We start from the raw sequence: 17,714 nt of genomic DNA, 5'->3' as shown, positions 1-17,714 counted from the left end.
TTAAATCAGAACTTGATTGGTAGGCTGGTAGAACCTCTAGTCTAGATAATACGAAGGAGATGTTGGGAACTGGTGACCAGAGATGAACATGGTCTTTTAATAGGGGCTTTAGTGAGAACCTTATCATTTTAGGAGGGAAGAGATGAGCATGCATACACCTATGTGGCCTTCTACATTCCCCATCAGGCTAAGCAAAATAGAGTATGGCTTTTGGCCCTTTTGGTAACTTTCCACCGAGCCTAAGTTTGTTTTTGTTTTTGTTTTCTCTAATTCTCACTTCTTACTGCTTTTTATGCTCTTTAGAAGCCACTCTATGACACCAATAATCTTGTCCTTGCTGGAGTTCAGAATATAAATTCCTCAGGGAAAAGGAAGATTAGGACGAAGAAACATTGTTAGAGATGCAGTCCGATTGAAAAAAGAAGTGTGGAAATGACAGATGAGTGGAGTACCAGGTTACTCAACTGGCAGGCTTTTGCCAATCTTTTCATGTTGTCGATCAAGTTAGATCAGATCATCATATCAAGGAGAGATGAAAAGCCTCTTTCTCTGAAGCAGAACCTTTTCCCTCCCTCTCCATTCTTTTGGGGGGAGAGGATGGCAGGAGGTATGTCACTGTGAGGTAATGTCTGGGTGAGGCAGGCAGGCCCCATGGGTCCTCTTTGCATTTCTTAAGAATTCAGAGAATGACTGTCTCCCATTTGATTGGGGAATGGCTATAGAAGGAAGATTGGGATGCATAGGTAGGGTTTACTTACCATGGAGTGACATGGTTAGAAGTTAGGTGATAACTACTGGAAGTTTCTGAAAAATCAGAGGTCCTTCTCACGCACAGACATAATGGACATCAGACCCTTGTCCCTTAGCCATACTTGCCTGGTCAGCATTTTCTCTTCGTCCACATCCTTCTTCCTGTCCTCATGTTTGTTTATTTTAATTTCGGGGTTTTTGGAGGTTGTTTTTCACTTTTCTTTCTTTGGCTTTCATATATATCCAGTACAGGGAATTAGGAAGCGGAGATAGTGGGTGGGTGAGAAGAAATAGAGAAGAGGAACATTTTTAAATGCTGCCCTTTAATGTGGTGGAAATTCATGTTGACTTCATAGTCTGAATAAGCATATGTAAATAATTTGTAAATCATATGAAAATAAACTTGTGGCCTTCCAGGATTTTTTTTCACACACTTGGATGTGCCTCTTGGGAAAACCACTTTAGCGAAGGGTGATATGGTTATGGCGGTATGTAAACAGGGGTTGATACTTACCATAACCATTCGACTCAAGTGTCCTTTTGTTGATGTTGCGCATCACTGGAAAGTTTTCTCTTTCCCTGGTTACTTCCTTCAGAGGCACGTATATTTTATACTTCGGTCTTCTTTTGGCAGTAGTCCAGGGTATCAAATTGCTGCTCTGTTTTCAGTGGGCTCCATGTTTAATCCCTCCGTCTTTTGCCTTCATTCCAAATTCAGGAATTAGTCTCCTACACGATGCTCATATTTAAGCTGTTCTTGCAGACCTAGGCTTTGTGTGCTGTTAACGCTGCCATTGTTATTTCTTAACATGAAATTTAAAGATCAGCTCTGGTATTTCTGCAGATGAGTTTTAAATCTATATAACCTTATGCTGACAGTTTTTTCTTTTTGCTTAATGTTGTCCATAGAATCCTATGGTGCCACGCACTGTATCCACACCCACGGGGTGTTTCTTGACCAGCTCATGCCCTGTCATCCACAGCATCCCACACACAATTTCCCAGGCATGGGTAACTCTGTTTTCATTTTTCACCCTTCCTATTGGTCTAAGGTTCTGTAAAAGTAGCAGCAACATGTGTTGCAGAGTCAGTGTAGGGGGTGGGGAATATTGATGAATTTATTCAAGTTCCATTCTTTGAACTTAATGTTACTTATGGAAATTCAGTGTGTTATTACAACAGCCAGATCTGCAGACAGCAATATGGAGGGTGAGAAAATAATTCAATTTAGGGAGAAATGATTATTTCAACACTGAACCAGATATATATGGGACAACAACATTGTGACTAAGAACATGAGTTTTAGAGTTGGGACAGCCTTGGTTTCAATTCTGGGGTGTGCTATTTATTTTTTTTTAAGTTTTTATTTAAATTCCAGTTAGTTAACATACAGTGTAATATGTGTTTCAGGTGTTACAGTATACGGATTCGACACTTCCAAGCAACACCTGTGCTCATCACAACTAGTACCCTCCTTAATCCCTCCCCATCCTTCACTGTGTAGAAGTTTTTTATTTTGATGTAGTCCCAATAATTCATTTTTGCTTTTGTTTCCCTTGCCTCAGGAGACATACCTAGAAAGAAGTTGCTATGGCCGATGTCAAAGAAGTTACTGCCTGTGTTCTCTTCCAGGATGATTTTTATGGTTTCAGGTCTCACGTTTAGGTCTTTAATCCATTTTGAATTTATTTTCATGTCTGATGGAAGAAAGTCTAGTTTCATTCTTTCACATGTGGCTGTCCAGTTTTCTCAGTACCATTTGTTAAAGAGGCTGTCTTTTTCCATTGGATATCCTTTCCTGCTTTGTCCAAGATAAGTTGCCCATAGAATTGTGGGTGCATTTCTGGGCTTTCTGTTCTGTCCTACTCATCTGTGTTTCTATTTTTTGTGCCAATACCAGTACCACCCTGTTTTGATGACTACAGCTTTGTCATGTAACTTTGAAGCTGGGAATTGTGATGCCTCCAGCTTTGCTGTGCTTTTTCAAGGTTGCTTTGGCTATTCTGGGTCTTTTGTGGTTCAGTACAAATTTTAGAATTATTTATTCTAGCTCTGCAAAAATGCTGTTGGGATTTTGATAGGGATTGTATTAAATGTGTAGATGGCTTTGGGTAATATAGACATTTTAACAATATTTGTTCTTCCAGTCTATGAGCATGGAATGTCTTTCCATTTCTTTGTGTCCTCTTCAATTTCTATCATAAGTGCTCTATAGTTTTCAGAGTACGGATCTTTTAGCTCTTTGATTAGGCTTATTCCTGGGTATCTTACTCTTTTTGTTGTAATTGTAAATGGGATTGGTTCCTTAGTTTCTCTTTATGCTGTTTCATTTTTGGTGTATAAAAATGCAATGCATTTCTGTATGTTGATTTTGTCCTGAGACTTTACTGAATTTATCAATTCTAGCAGGTTTTTGGTGGAGTCTTTTGTGTTTTCTATGTATAGTATCATGTCATTTGCAAATAGGAAAGTTTTACTTCTTCCTTGCCAATTTGGATGCATTTTATTTCTTTCTGTTGTGTGACTGCTGTGGCTAGGACTTCCATTACTGTGTTGAATAAAAGTGGTGAAAGTGGACATCCTTGTCTTGTTCCTGATCTTAGGAGAAAAGCTCTCCGTTTTTTTTCCCTTTGAAAATGATGTTAGTTGTGGGTTTTTTCATATATGACCTTTATTATGTTGAGGTGTATTCCCCCACTAAGCCTACTTTGTTGAGGGTTTTTATCAAGAGTGGATGTTGTAGGGGCGCCTGGGTGGCTCAGTTGTTAAGTGTCTGCCTTCGGCTTAGGTCATGATCCCAGGGTCCTAGGATTGGGCTCCACATCTGGCTCCCTGCTCAGCGGGATACCTGCTTCTTTTCCATCTCCTACTCCCCCTGCTTGTGTTACCTCTCTCACTGTGTCTCTCTGTCAAATACATAAAATCTTTTAAAAAAAAAGGAAGTGGATGTTGTACTTTGTTAGTGTAATTTTGGACAAGTTACTCAATTTTTCTAGGTTACCCTTTAGTTTTTATATCTACTCTAAAAATGAGATATAATATTATCTACTTCAGGACTTGCTTTAAGGAATGAATTAAATACTATATATGAAACACTTACACCATGGGAGTGGGCACTTACCAAGCACTCATTATTTGTTAATGATGTTAGCCTCCTTTTATGAATATCACATTGATCCTGAGTTCTAGACTGCATTTCCTTGAACCCCTGTTCCTGACATTTAACTTACGTCCTTTCTGTCAGGTTTGCAACTGTGAGATATGATCAAGGAGCCAAGAACATTCGGAACCAGTTTATGCACCTGACAAACTACAGTGTGAATAAGAAGAGTGGAGACTATGTCAGGTACCAGCTCCGTCTGAGCCAACATCCGCCTGCGGGTGTGGTGCTTGTGGAAAGTCAGCTCGCTGTCCTACATTTATCTTCATGGAACCTACGGGAAGCTGTCGTCATCTGGCACATTTAGCTCCCGCTTCTCCGTCGCTTGCCCTCCCTGTTAGAGTGTCGCCTTTCTGTACCAAAATATGCCTTCCCACATTTCGTCTTCACTGTCTTTCCTCACTTCACTTAACGGGTGGGAATTTAATAGGCATATGGAACTTTTTAGAAGTCAAGAAATGAGGTTATTTCAGCACTTGGCAAAATGTATCAAAAGCTTTAAAAATATTGGTACCCTTTGACCCAGCATTTCCATTTCTAGGAACTTAAGCTTAAGAAATAACAAGAGATGTGCACACAGTTTCAGAGAGAAGAACGTTCACGACTATACATTGTCAGGTGGAAAAAAACAGATTGCCTGACGCTACTTGCAGTTTAATTTCTTTTTTGAATATATAAGATAACTAAAGCTGTTTATGTTTGCCGAGGGGGAGAAGATAGAAACTAGAAGGATATATACTAAAATGTTAGCAGTGCTTAACTGTGGTGGACGGGATTATGGGCGGGTGACTTCTGTTTTCTTCACTGTGCTTTTATGTATTTGCTACATTTTTCTGAAGTAAATACTTGTATGATTGGGGGGAAAAAAGTTAGGAATAAATTAAATGAAGAAAGAAATGAGGCCATCTCAGAAAAAGATTCGGTGGAAGGGAGTGCCAGCGCAGCTGTGTGGAAATATTCCTTCTGCTCTGTTTTCTTTCATCCTGATAATTTTGCCAGAAAGTGGAAAAATAAAAAAGAAACCCAAACAGTTACTTTCTCCTCAGACTAAAAATAGGTGTCTAGAAGGTCCAAGGAAAGAAAGAAAAGAATCTGGAAGTGATGGCACAGTTGCCAGAGCTCTATAGATTTCATGGAGTGTCCTGTGACCAGTGTTGGGAATGGCTGAAGATACTGTATCCTTCACTCTGGAAGATGAGCAGACGCGCAGCTGGTGGGTGGTGGGGTGGTGGTAGAGAATGAGGGGGCAGCTGTGAGACATGGTCACACATTGCAAGACCCTTCCGGTGGTCATGGCAGTGTACTCCATTTGCTAGTCTGCTGCTCTGGCCGTGGGGTACTTCATCGCTTTCTTGTTGCCTCAGTGCCTTCTCCCTTCAGTGTTACCTCAGAAAGTACCAAAAAAAGACCTGTGTCTACCGCTAAAGAGGAGGGAGCTTGCTTCAGATGCTAATGCGGTTCTGTGCTGGATTAGCTCATTAAAATGCTACATGCTACACTACCGTAAGCTCATTAGCCCACAGACTCAATTCTGGTCTGAAAATGGCATTAGAAGTTGTTCTGTGGGCTCGTGGGACATTTACCTCAAAGACTAGGTTAGTATCCCTGAACGTTTCACTTTATTAATGTATCCACTCTTCCGTTGTTAACATTCTTCCAATACATTTCTTCCACCTTTTCATGATACATTATTGTTTGCTTAAAGAGGAATTTGCTGCCTTCTCCCCACCACCCCAATCAGGGAAGCCATATGCATTTTCATTTCAATGGTAGATAGGGCGTATATATGACAAAAAGGACCAAGAAAACTTGCTGAGTGGAGGCCAGCAAAGGGAATGTTTTCCTAATGATTAAAAGGACAAGTATTTGTAAAAAAGTCTGATCTCTACTGCCAGGCCTATTTGCGTGTGTGATCTTGATCTATTCCTTTGTTTCAGCTGTGATGATCCAGAGGTGGAGGATTATGGGAACAAATGGAGCATGAGTGCCATGCTTAGGTATCTGAAACAGGAAGGCAGAGATACAACTGGTGAGTACCAGGCCTTTTTCCTTGTTGACCTCTCTTCTCTATCTAGCCTGCCCTGGCCTCTCAGCATGAATCACGCTCTTTTAGTTCTGACTGTGTTGCTGAGACATCTGATGGGGTCACTCGTGGTGCTGTCAAGTTTTCCTATCCTGTCCAAGATGGAGAACAGGCTTTCCATGAGCCCTGAAATTCCTTTTCTTATTTCTAGTTTGGAAGGCACACTAAACCCTTAGCCTTTAGTGAGTTAATCCTTCTTGAGTGTTGAAGTGCAAACTGAAATACTTTCTCCATATTGGCCCGGGGTGCAAATTCGTCCATGTTAATCTCTCTCATTCATGTTGCTGAGTTGGAGAATGAGCAGTGTCAATATGAGCTCAGGGCTTGGCGTCAAAATGGACACTATTGCTGAGCCTCGAGCAGGGTGGGAAGTGCGCAAAAGGCTAACGCTCAGTCCACAAAGGGGAGAGTGATAGGAGAAGGCCGAGAAGGGGGGAGTAAGGCTTCTTTCCCATTCCATGTCTATCTTTTGTTGTAGCAGGCCACTCGAGCACAGTCCCCAGCACCTATTTTCTGGCCTGTGTCAACTTATTCATAGATAATGCCTTCTCCAAGAGAAGCACAACCACCACCTAGAGACTTTTTGGAACGAGCACACATGCTTTTATAAATCACATTGTGTTCTGGAATCCAGTCTTTCTACTCCATGCCTTATAGTGTTTCTTCCTACTTCTTCTTCTACTGCTCCTACTGCTGCTTTTTCTTCTTCTTCTTTTTTTTTGTAGCATTGATGGCCCATGTGGAAGACCTGATTATTAAGACTATCATCTCTGCTGAACTAGCTATTGCTACAGCCTGTAAAACCTTTGTTCCTCACCGCAGCAGTTGTTTTGGTAAGGAGATTCAAGAAGCTTAATATGTTTTATGAAAAGGGGCTTGGGAAGTTGGGATGGGATCCTGGGGTAGAGAGGCTTAGTGATTCTGTAGGAGTAAGAGGTGTGTGGTGGACTTTTCTTTCTAGGCTCACATAGCACATGAAGGTCCCACTGAGAGGCCAGTGGTGAGCTTACTTGGAGGTCCCCTGAGGACTCACTAGCTTTCTGTATGGGAGGCAGGGGTTGGAACCAAAGTATGGGTCTCTTTGTCAGAGAGCAATCAGAAAAAGCCAGCAATGGGCTGTACAGGAATCCAGCTCTAACAAATATATTCCAGAGCTCTTTGGCAGCCAGACTGGGAACCGTTCCAAGAAGCTCTGGCTGGTACCAGTATGTGCTTTCTCCCAGTTTCCAATGACTCCTCCTTTTTGTTTTAGTCTTCTTTCTAGTGGGTTTCTCCCCCTGGCTCCCTTTCTTCTCCTCCTCATCCTCCTTCCGTCTCCTTTTGTTCCACCCATGACTCCCCAATTGCACAGAGAAGGAGTAAGAAATAGTTCACAACTCCTAGATCAGGAAGCCTGTTGCCTACTGACCCACTGGCTGTGACTGGCACCAAGGGTGCCTGCGCATATTTGCTTTCTGTGTGGATATGAGCTCTTCAGTGATGGCCAGAGCCAGTGTCTGTAAAGTCCACGAGGCTTTCAGCAGGTGGTAGGCTTTGTTAGTAAAACACGCCGGGATCATTGCTGGGGGGGTATTTAAAGTAGTGCAGTAATGAGGATATACAGCATGGCTTGCTTGGGAGGCAGGGTAACAGGAAAGTAAAGAACATGGGCGTTAGAGCCTGAGGGAGTTAATTTAAAAGCCATTCGTTTAAAAGCCATTCTCTTACTAGTTTTCTCATTTTCAGCATGTTACTCCAGTCCTGTTTCCTCAGCTTTAAAATGGCAGTAATGATGGTACCTACCTCCCAAGGGTACTGTGGAGATGAGATGAGATTAGATATGCAAAGCAACTGGCCTAATGTCTGCTTCTCAATTTGTACTCAATAGAAATTATTTCTTTGTTATTTTTATAACTAGAATTAATAATTCTTGACCTCTTTCATGGATTATCATAATAGTCTGTACTTGAGGGACACTAAACAAAGGGAGTTGTTGAGACTCTGAAAAGAACATAGATTAACCAGGACCTGAAATTATATAGGAAAAGAAGAGGTTGTGACATCTTTTCTAGATGTAATTATGTTCATATCTTGTAAAACCCTCACATGGCTCCTTAGGCTTAACTAGTAAATAGAAACTTGACATGACTTCAAGGCTTCTAAGGACCTGACCCCAGCTGCATATTCTAGAAACTTCTAGAATTTTCTAGAAGTTTCTAGAATCTCCTCTTATATTTCATAATCCAACTACACCACTGAGCACTCCATGCCACTGTGCCTTGGTATAAATTCTGCTATCCTGTCTGCCTGGCACACTTCTGTTCATATTCTAAGACTCAGGTTCACCATTGCCTTTTCTAGGAACCCTTGCTTAACACAGTGCCCTGTTGTGTCTCCTTTCTCGCACTGTTTGATCCTTTGTTCTGTTGTGTTCTTTTCCTATCATATTGTGATGGTTTGCTTACACATGCACTTCCTTGGTAGTCTCTGAGCTTACTCTCTCAATTCTCAGTAACCACTGTGTGTCTCCTTCCCCTCTTACCATCTTTTTGTCAAACAGACCTTTCACTGTCTGCCTAGGCCTGCCAGGTCCTTCCCTTCCCTGTGTCTTTGCACCTGCTTTATCCTGTGTCTGATAAATTTTTCTCATGTTAACTTTACTTATTGATTACCAACATCTTTTCAAGATGAAGTCAAGTGTCAATTCTTTGGTGAATTTTTCCCTAAAATTTCCAGTCACAGTTAGCCCTCCCAGCCCCCAGCTTTCCATTCATAATCTGCAGTGGTACCTGATTGTCATCTGGTACCCATTTATGTGTCTCACTCCCCTCCTGGACTAGAGGCTCCTTGCAGAGAGGAGTGGTGTCTCCCTGGTTTCTGTTCCTGTTGTGCACAATAGCATTGTTTTTGCTCTTAGAGGATGTTCAAGAAGTGTTTGTTGAGTGAATCATTGGTACTTGCTTTTTTGCCCTTTGGTGGCCTGATAGTGGGCTTCTCAGTAGATCTGGTTTGGTAAGGGCCTAGAGCTCTTAGCATTATTCTAAACTGTTTGAGCAAGGGGTGATAGAACATATTTTCAACTTCAGAAACCTCACTAGATTAAAAACTTTTCCACATCTACTTGACTCTTATATGAGGGTAAATTTCCTGCCGTAAAAATCTTTGTTGTAGAAATAATCATAAGCTGTTCTGAAGGTTTCCTCTTCTATTTGTTTTATTACCTGATTGCCTTTTGGAAGCTTGAGAATTTCTGGAACTTAGTGGCAGTAGAGATTCCGATATGAAATAAGTAGTGACTTTCTCTGACTCAGTGAAATACCCCTAAGTCCATTTCATCATCCCTGGGTCCCCCTTCCCCCTCCCTCCTCTTCTTCAGCTTTAATAAAGTGAGTGCATCTGGAGTTTTTTAAGTTGTTGACTGTCTTGGCTTTTGTGGTTCTAATTCCACTTCCTGTCAGCCCTGGGATTTTGTGTGCTTCGTTAACCTCCCTCATCAGATATGATTCTGCATACGTGTGTATATTTATGTGAGTCTCTCTGGCTCCCACTGACTCCTGCAAACTTCCCCTGGGGTTTAAGTTACAAGGAATAAACTGGGTTTGTTTTTTTTTTTTTCTTCCTTTCTTTCTTACTTGTTTTAGAGTAAACAGGAATTGAGAGCTTCCCAGAATAATTTGGCTCACACAGAGCATTGGTGCTTTTAGTGGAAGCCAGTAGTCCAGTGATAGGGTCCACTACATTCTTTCAAGTCGTGGTTTCACACGTACACATTAAGGATCTTGACCAGGAGCAGCCCATTTCTATCTAAGCGTTTCTGTCCTTATGATTTCTTTCCCACTCTACCACCTGTAATGCCTGACGATTGCTTTTGGTACTGCCAGTATTCTGTTCATCTGTTTATCTATGCATTTAACTTATTTTCAGTCCCTGCTGAAAGGCATAGATTGTAAGTGTTGTTCTTCTCAAGCTGGATTTTACATGGATGATATCTACATACACCTGCATTGTATTATTGGTATTTAAATGTAGACCTAGGAACCTTTGCAAACAATCTAAGACTTAGCCGTGTAATGCCTTCTCATAGATTATACATCTGGAAAGGACCCCAGAGAATAATTAGTCCATAAAAAGAAGTTGAGACCTGAGAAACTGGAGCCCTTCCTGAGGTCCCAGAGCTCATGAATGGAAGAGCCCACATGAAGGAGACCCAGCCTGGAGGGCAGGGGCCCACAGGATGGTTGGCTGTCAGGTCATCTTAATCATTGGACTCTTGACTTACAGACTTTTTGATGCCTCTCCCAATAAAATAGATTTTTTGGCACTCTAATTTTTATTGCCTTCAAGGTTGTAAAAATATGGTACCATGTGAAATGTATGTGTAAACAGCAACCCTTTAAGTATGCTTAGGAAATTGGCACTGTGACATAACTGGCAACGAGAATGGCTTTTTTGACCAGTTGGAGAAAACCAGCCAAGAGCAACAGGATGTTAGCTGTCCTTTACAGATGCTGCTGCTGACAGCAGTTTTATCTCTGTGTGAGGACAGCTAAAGTAACAGGCTAGGAGCCTGGTCCTCTCCTGCTTGGGACTCCTCTGAGCCAGCTGCCATGCCACTTGTAGAGGCGATGTGGCTGGCTTTGTTTAGGTTAGAGGTCAATGACCTCTTTGCTCGGGATGATCCACGCTCAGTACACCTCTGTCTGTTGAATGAATGCTACTTCGGCCTTCCATTGCTCTTATCCTAGACCATTTCATAGGGTAAGCTGACATTCTCAGAGGGTGGGTGTCCATAAATATTTGTGGAAGGCACGAAAGTGGGCAGCATACATTCCCCAATTATGTAAACTGCTTGACCATCACCAATAGAAGTCAGCAAACAGTTCATTTTTCTTTCTTTCTTCTTTTCTAACAGTTCACTTTTCGAGAGAGTCTCCTTTCTGCTTTATTCTATGCTCCTCTTCAGGTGGGAAGGGAAGGAAAGTTCACTGTGGAAGGTTCGGGGGAGGAAGTACCTACTGTTGTCAAACACTTTTCATTGGTTATTCCCTTTCGCCCTCTTTTGAGAGTTTTGTTGGTATTTGTTACCGTTGGTTTTATAACAAAGACAAGGGATTCGGAAAGGTTAAATAATCTGTTCCTAGGTCATGCAGTTAACAAATGGCCAAGCCAAGTTTGGGAGCCAGGTCTCTCTGGCTCTTTCTCCACTCACATAAAGACAAGTTCTGATGAGTCTGACCACTTTGGGCACATCCCATATCCTGGATTCTTCTCCTGCCCTCCTGTAACTAGATCTCAGGAAAAATGATATCACTCTCTCTAGCCGATCAGGCCTGAAAAAGGCACTCTTTTGGCTCTCATCAACAGTACTGAGTCCTAGAAACGGCTTTCAAATCTACCTTTACATATGGTAGCCAGATACCATGTCGATGTATTGGACTAGTTAACAAATTGGCTCTGGGCTTTCTCTTTTATTTAGCTCATTTTCCTGTGGGATCTTGATTTGCTTTTTTCCAACTTCTCCTTCTGGACCCCAGATAAAGACTTCCTCCTTAGGTTTTCAACTCAAATCCAAAGCCAAGGTAAAAAGAATTTCTTTATACAATAGCATTTGACTGACAGTGCAGACTGGCTAATGTCAGCACTTTCCAATGACTCAGGATTGCAGCTGCAGCCAGGGCTTTGTTTCTGGAGAGGGTGAGTGGATTGATTCCACAATTAGTGGTGTGACATGTTTAGTAATCTTTTAGGCGTTGGATGTGTTATTATTTGCCCTATCAAATCTTTTTTTCCCTCCCTTCCTAGACCACCCTTTATCAAGTTTTTTAAAAAATATGTCTTAATATGTAAAAATCTTAATAAAAATGCCTCTTATTGTCTTTATGGTTACTAGCTTTATTATGAATATTTCGAGTCTTGTCCTAGGGTTACTTTGTGGGAGTAGCTACTTATTACTTGGTCTTTTTCAAAAATCATACAGTATTTTTTACTTAATTGGTTTTCTTTTAGCCTTTTCTTTTTCTTTCTTTTAGCATTTCTTGATTGCTTCCTCTTCCACCTTTTTATGGTGTAGGCTGCTTGTAGTATACAATGAATGAGGCATGGCTCTATCCTCCGGTGGTGGGGAGGAGCAGACATGAAATGATAAACGACAGTATAGAGAGTAGAGGGACTCGGGTACTCTTGGAATACACCAGAGCTACCGGCTATGCCTAGGGGAAGCCGGGGAAAGCCATTTATAACAGAGGGAATAGGATGTGTCCAGCACAGTGTTCAGACACAGTGTGACATTTTTTGAAGTAGGAAGCTCACTATGATGAGATAGAGCCTGCATGGGAAGGGGTGACAGGAGAGGAGATATGGAAGTAGATTGGATCCTGATTGTAGAGGACTGACATGTTTAAATTTATCCTGTAGATAACAGACAGCCACTGGAGTTTTTTGAGCCCGGAGAGCAGTAAGATTATTATTATTTGCTTTCATTTTTATCATGATATGACCCAAACTGGTAAGACGGAATTACAATAAAAGGAATACTGTACAACGTGACCAGAAGTAACTAAAATCCTGCAGGAGCCAACCTGACATCAAGTGTCTGTTGTTGGGGCAGTTCACAGTTTGTCTCTATCTGACAGATTGACATCTTAGAAATTCTGATAGCCATATGGAGCACGGACTGCAGCAGGGAGAGACTAGTCCTAGGGAAATGGATGGGGAGGTAAGAAGTATGTAGTGATAATATAGACTTAGCAATCCCACTTGTAGCTGTTTACCCAAGAAAAGTAATACACGTTCACACAAATACCTATACGTGAAGGTTTAGAGCAGCTTTATTCATAATCATCCAAAATCGGAAGCAACCCAGTTGTCCATGAACTGTTGAATGAACGAATAGGTTGTGGTATATCCATAACATGGAATAAAAGGAGTGGACTATACTGTTGAAACACAGTAACGTCAATAAATCTCAGAAGCACAATGCTGAATGAAAGCAGCTACTCTCAAAGGCTAATACCATATGATTTCCTTTATTTGACTTTCTGGAAAAGGCAGAGATCAGATCAATGATTGCTGGTGGGATGGGGAGTGAGAATTGACTATAAGGGGGCATGGGGAGTGTCTGATAGAATTGTCCTTTATCTTAATTGTGGTGATGGTTAAGTAACCATATACATTTGTGTAAACTCATCAGACTACAATTGAAAAGGGTTTTGTTGTATGTAAATTATACAATCATTTTATTGTCTCACTTTAAAACAAGAAACAATAACAGGTGGATGAATCTCAGAAAGGCTAAATGAAAGAGCCAGACTCAAGAGAGTACACACGGGATGCTCCCGTTTATAGGGCTTTCTGGAATGGACAAAATGAATCTATGGTGAAAGAAAGAAGAATAGTGATTATCTGGGGGTGTGATGAGGGGAAGCAAGGTATTTACCAGGAAGGGGCATGAGGGATCTTTCTGGAATATGGAAATGTTCTCTATGGGTTGAGATGAGTGTGGATTACATGGATGTATCCAATTATCATGCATGATCATATTGTACACTTAAGATCTGTCCCTTTCATTATATATGAATTATATGTCAAAAAGGAATTTATATGACTGGATTAAAGAGAAGTAGAGAAGAGATCTGGTGACATGTAGGATTTGGGACGTGGTGAAGAGAGTGTTTCTAGCTTTGGCGACTGGCAGATGGGGTTACCATTTTCCAAGGTGAAGAATAATGAGAATTCAAACAGGTTTGGGGGAAAGATTACAAGTTATGTTCTGTTGAGGTTGAGTACTCATGGGATATCCTAGTGAAGTTATCTAGAAGGCGATTGGAGTTATGGATTTGGTGTCCCAGAGACACTTGACTAAAGATAGAGATTTGATTGTCATCATCATCATATTAATTGCAGCCATGAGAATATATGAGATCACCCCAGAAGAGAAGTAGAATTGAGAAGGAAAGAGCCCCGAGGATGCCGCCCTGAGCAAACCTACCAGTGAATAGCTGGGCAGAAGAGAAGGTGTGAAAGGGGGAGGAGAATCAGAAGAGGGCAGTGGCCTGGAACCAAGGGAGAACAAAGTTCCAATAAGTAAGGGGTGGTCAACAGTTTCAGATGTTTGGGCTTCGCAGTAAGGTGGTCTTTGGTGATCCCAGTGAGAACAGTCAGTGACTGTTCTCTGACACTGACTTAGAGAATGGGAGCAAATCCCTACGGGCTGGGGAATGGAATAGGCTGTAAGAAGGTTAAAGCAGCTAAGTGTAGATCGCTTTTACAGGAAGCTGCATTCAAGAAGTAGGGAGAAAAGGGCACCGGTGTGAAGTAGAGGTGGTGCCAGGCTTCCCCTCACTTAGTCACGAGAATATTTTCAAGTTTGTTTTGATTTGGCTGGGGGCTGAAGGAAAACATCTCATGAAAGAAAATTTTCCTAAGGGAACATTGTTGAACAAGGTGGGAGCAACAGTTCTTTGAAAATACTTGCTCTTCTGTTGTGGTGAGGACAAGAGAGAGGAACAAAGAAAGTAGCTCTCAGAGCGGGAAAAACCTAGTTTGCCTGCACCCTTTAATGACAGGAACACTGCTATATCTCATCCTGGATTACCAAGTTTTCAAAATTCTAGACACTGGCAAAACACACAATATTGAAGGTGAAGTTTAATATTCTCAGTGCAACCTCCTTTTTACCTTTTAAAATCTTAAATGTCCATGAAAAAGACCAGTCATAAGTTAAAAGGGTCCTTATAAGGACTTTGTAGCCTGTCTAGGGCCCAAATTATTTTTCTTAAGCTGAGTTGATTATTTTAAGAGATAAACCTGATACAAATGCTACTTTTTCATACCATTTACCATTTCCCACCCCCCAGACCCCCTTCCAGTCCCAGCCTCTAAGGGGAGCTGGGCTTGGCTCTGGGTTGTAATGCTGTCCCAAACTTAGCCCAAACTTAGCTCTTAGATGGTAGTAGATCTAAGCCTTGTGCGCATACAGGTGCAGTCAGAGTCAAAACTGATTTGAGATTGTTAAGCCCTGACGGGTTTCATTCACCTGAGTAAACATGCAGTTGGTACTATAAAGGGCATTTTCTCTCTTTGGTTATTTTATTTTATTTTTTTCTTCCTAGAATGTTAGTTCTCAGACTTTCAACTGAGATACTTGGAATTTGCCTCTTAATTTGGGAAATAGTCCATGTGTTGGCTGTTTAATGCAAGGTGTTTAAATGATGGGGCTCATGGGTTGTCATTCTGATTTTAGCTTGTCTCCGTTTCTGGTTGTTTCCGCAAGTCTGGTCACTCTGTGCATCAGGCAGTATTCTTACCCTGTTCCTCATACTGTTATTATTAATAATATTACCACTTTATGAAACAGTTGAAGCCTGTATAATCCCACTTGTGTAAGGTTAACATGAGCTTGTAGATTTAGCAATTTAAGTTTTTCTTTTTAAATGCCTTATTGAGCACCATATCACAAAAGATTCTTCTTTCAGATTAAAAGGGGAATATTCTGTAGGATGACTGAAGATTAGGTAAAATATTTAAGAAGAATGTACTGGCCATAAAAATTATGAATTTGTTACCTACAAGAGATAGGAGCTTTCTTTTCTTTACATTTTGAAGTACCAATAATTGGTTCTTGTGTAGTTACATGAAGGAAAATCCCACCTCACACTCTCTTTTGGTTTGAGATTCATTTTGCAAGTTAAATTGAATCCTGAATAAGTACCATGGAAGCAGATTCATTCATGGCAACTTTTCCTGTGAGAAAAACTTGAATATGATTGTGTAATCAGTGTTGCATAAATAGGAATTTTGGGTTTAGCGTTACTGAGCATACAGGTACTGACAGGTGGTGATTAATAGAGAAAAATGAAAGGAGAAGAGAAATGATGTCCCCACGTGCCACAGTGAATAAATGGTAGAGTCATGAGAAGGAGCCAGGTTTCTAGATTTCCCTTCTAGGATTCTTGGTCCCATATCAGACTTCCTGTTCAAAAGACAGTCTTGGGCACCATCTTTCTAGAAACTGACACTTACTTTTCTGTGTTCTTGAGAGGATTAAGAAATGGGGAGAATCCTTCTTGAAGTAAAGACATTTGTTTCAAAATGAGTTTCCAGAAGATCCATGGTTGTGTTCTATAGGTGTGAGCTGTGGCCTGTGACCTCTGTTTGAACTGTGAGGAAGCTCATCTTTTCTCTTGGAAAGAAGATGTAGACAGTTTATTTGAGGGACATGGAGTGGGAAGTTTGAGAATGAGTGGGACTTCTGAAAGTCAGATGTATTTGATGTGTGTATCCCAAAGAGGACTGTGGAGAGGGTCTCGTTAATGATAAGAGTGAAGGTTGCCGGCTGAGGTTCCAAAGTTAGCGTCCTATTATCCCTGCATCCTGGGTGAAAAGCCAGCTCATGTTCTTGCTTTACTTTTTACAACAGTTGAGGAATTGGGGAAGAGAATCGGTAAAGAAACTGTGAAAAGGAAACCAGAAACCATGGAAATTTGGTCTCTGGCTCCTTCCCTTTTTCAGTGATATTAGTGGTGCAGGATGGCTTATCACAGTCCTGCTCTGTCTGGCATGGGTTCCCTCCTTTCTCTTCTTTCTATATTGGGCCATTGTACTTTATTTTCTGTCTCCAAAGGGAAATTGAAACCATAGGAGAGGGGAAGAATAAATATATTTTACACTTAAATATCTTCTTGACCTAGGCTGCAAAAACAAGATACTGGTTTAGGAAAATGTAGTGGAAGGGCCCAGGGAGATTCCTTCAGGAGATTTTTCTGTTTCGGAATATGGGGGGACAATCCAGAACAAACTCAAAGCAGCTTTGAAGCTTTGATGTTGGATGCCTTTGTGGCATTCCCATTCCCAACTTTTTTCTTTTTTCTTTTTTTCTTTACCCATATGCACAGCAAAATCGTGCTTGCCAACTTTTACAGGTCAGGTCACTTTCTGTGTAGAACTCAGGAATGTCAATAGAGTGGATGATAAAAGCAGTGGAATTTTATAACATTATCTCATGATCTCTAGAACCTGATTAATTTATTTTGAACTGGAAAGATTCTCTGCTTCTACTTCCACTCATTACTTATACTCCCCAAATTTCTATGCCTCTGGTGGGAGTTGATTGGCTTCAGTCTTTCAGATTTTTGTTCAGTTGTAACATCGAAAATGATCTTGTATGTTATATTGTATTTCTAGAACTCTATGGCTTTGATGTGCTCATAGATTCTACTCTGAAGCCATGGTTGTTGGAAGTAAATCTCTCCCCTTCTTTGGCCTGGTAAGTAGTCTGTTCCATCAACTGGAAAAGGACAAACCTTCAATGAATAGCACTAAAAAAACTTTTTAAAAAAAGTTGTTTCTCTTGGCGCTAGATTTTTTTTACCCTAGTTATTAGATAGAAATGACTAGAATTTCTAAATTTGAGGGATTTGCGACATATGGTTAACCTCCAGATGGTAACCGTGTATCCCTATCTTACTAGTCAATTTGTGATCTGATAACTGTCTTCTTGAGCGTCTAAGGGATGCTTCTTGTGTTCATTTTTATTTCCAGTTCTCTCTCTTTCTGTCTTTTAACTTTGTAGCTGTTCTGCCAAGGCTAAAGAAATACATGAGATATTATATTTCCTTTATTACTAAAGGTTTGTACAGGTTCAAATCCACATATACTGTAAGGTATAGAGCTGGGCCTAGGGTATTATATATATAATGTTTGGTCCTTTTACCCTTTCTGTATTCTGGTATGCATCTAAGATTA

The 17,714-nt window shown here is 40.9% G+C and overlaps 1 protein-coding gene across 6 annotated transcripts in view; it reads left to right on the top strand.

Annotated features, from left to right (window-relative positions):
- Positions 1-17,714, top strand: part of LOC116862657 (tubulin polyglutamylase TTLL5-like) — a 145,218-nt gene that overhangs the window by 47,006 nt on the left and 80,498 nt on the right. For 5 of the 6 annotated variants that reach the window (XM_032850009.1, XM_032850007.1, XM_032850010.1 and 2 more), the window contains exons 10-13: positions 3,995-4,096; positions 5,848-5,939; positions 6,719-6,826; positions 17,154-17,235. In XM_032850009.1, the coding sequence (XP_032705900.1) occupies positions 3,995-4,096; positions 5,848-5,939; positions 6,719-6,826; positions 17,154-17,235 (384 nt within the window). The remainder of the gene's footprint in view (positions 1-3,994; positions 4,097-5,847; positions 5,940-6,718; positions 6,827-17,153; positions 17,236-17,714) is intronic. The other variant, XM_032850011.1, reaches the window with a different exon arrangement.

Source organism: Lontra canadensis, unplaced genomic scaffold (assembly GCF_010015895.1).
Source record: "Lontra canadensis isolate GAN:19392208 unplaced genomic scaffold, GSC_riverotter_1.0 scaffold291, whole genome shotgun sequence".
In the NCBI taxonomy this organism is placed as follows: domain Eukaryota; kingdom Metazoa; phylum Chordata; class Mammalia; order Carnivora; family Mustelidae; genus Lontra; species Lontra canadensis.
Note: the sequence above shows the minus strand (reverse complement) of the source record. Positions and strands in the feature narration are given on the sequence as shown.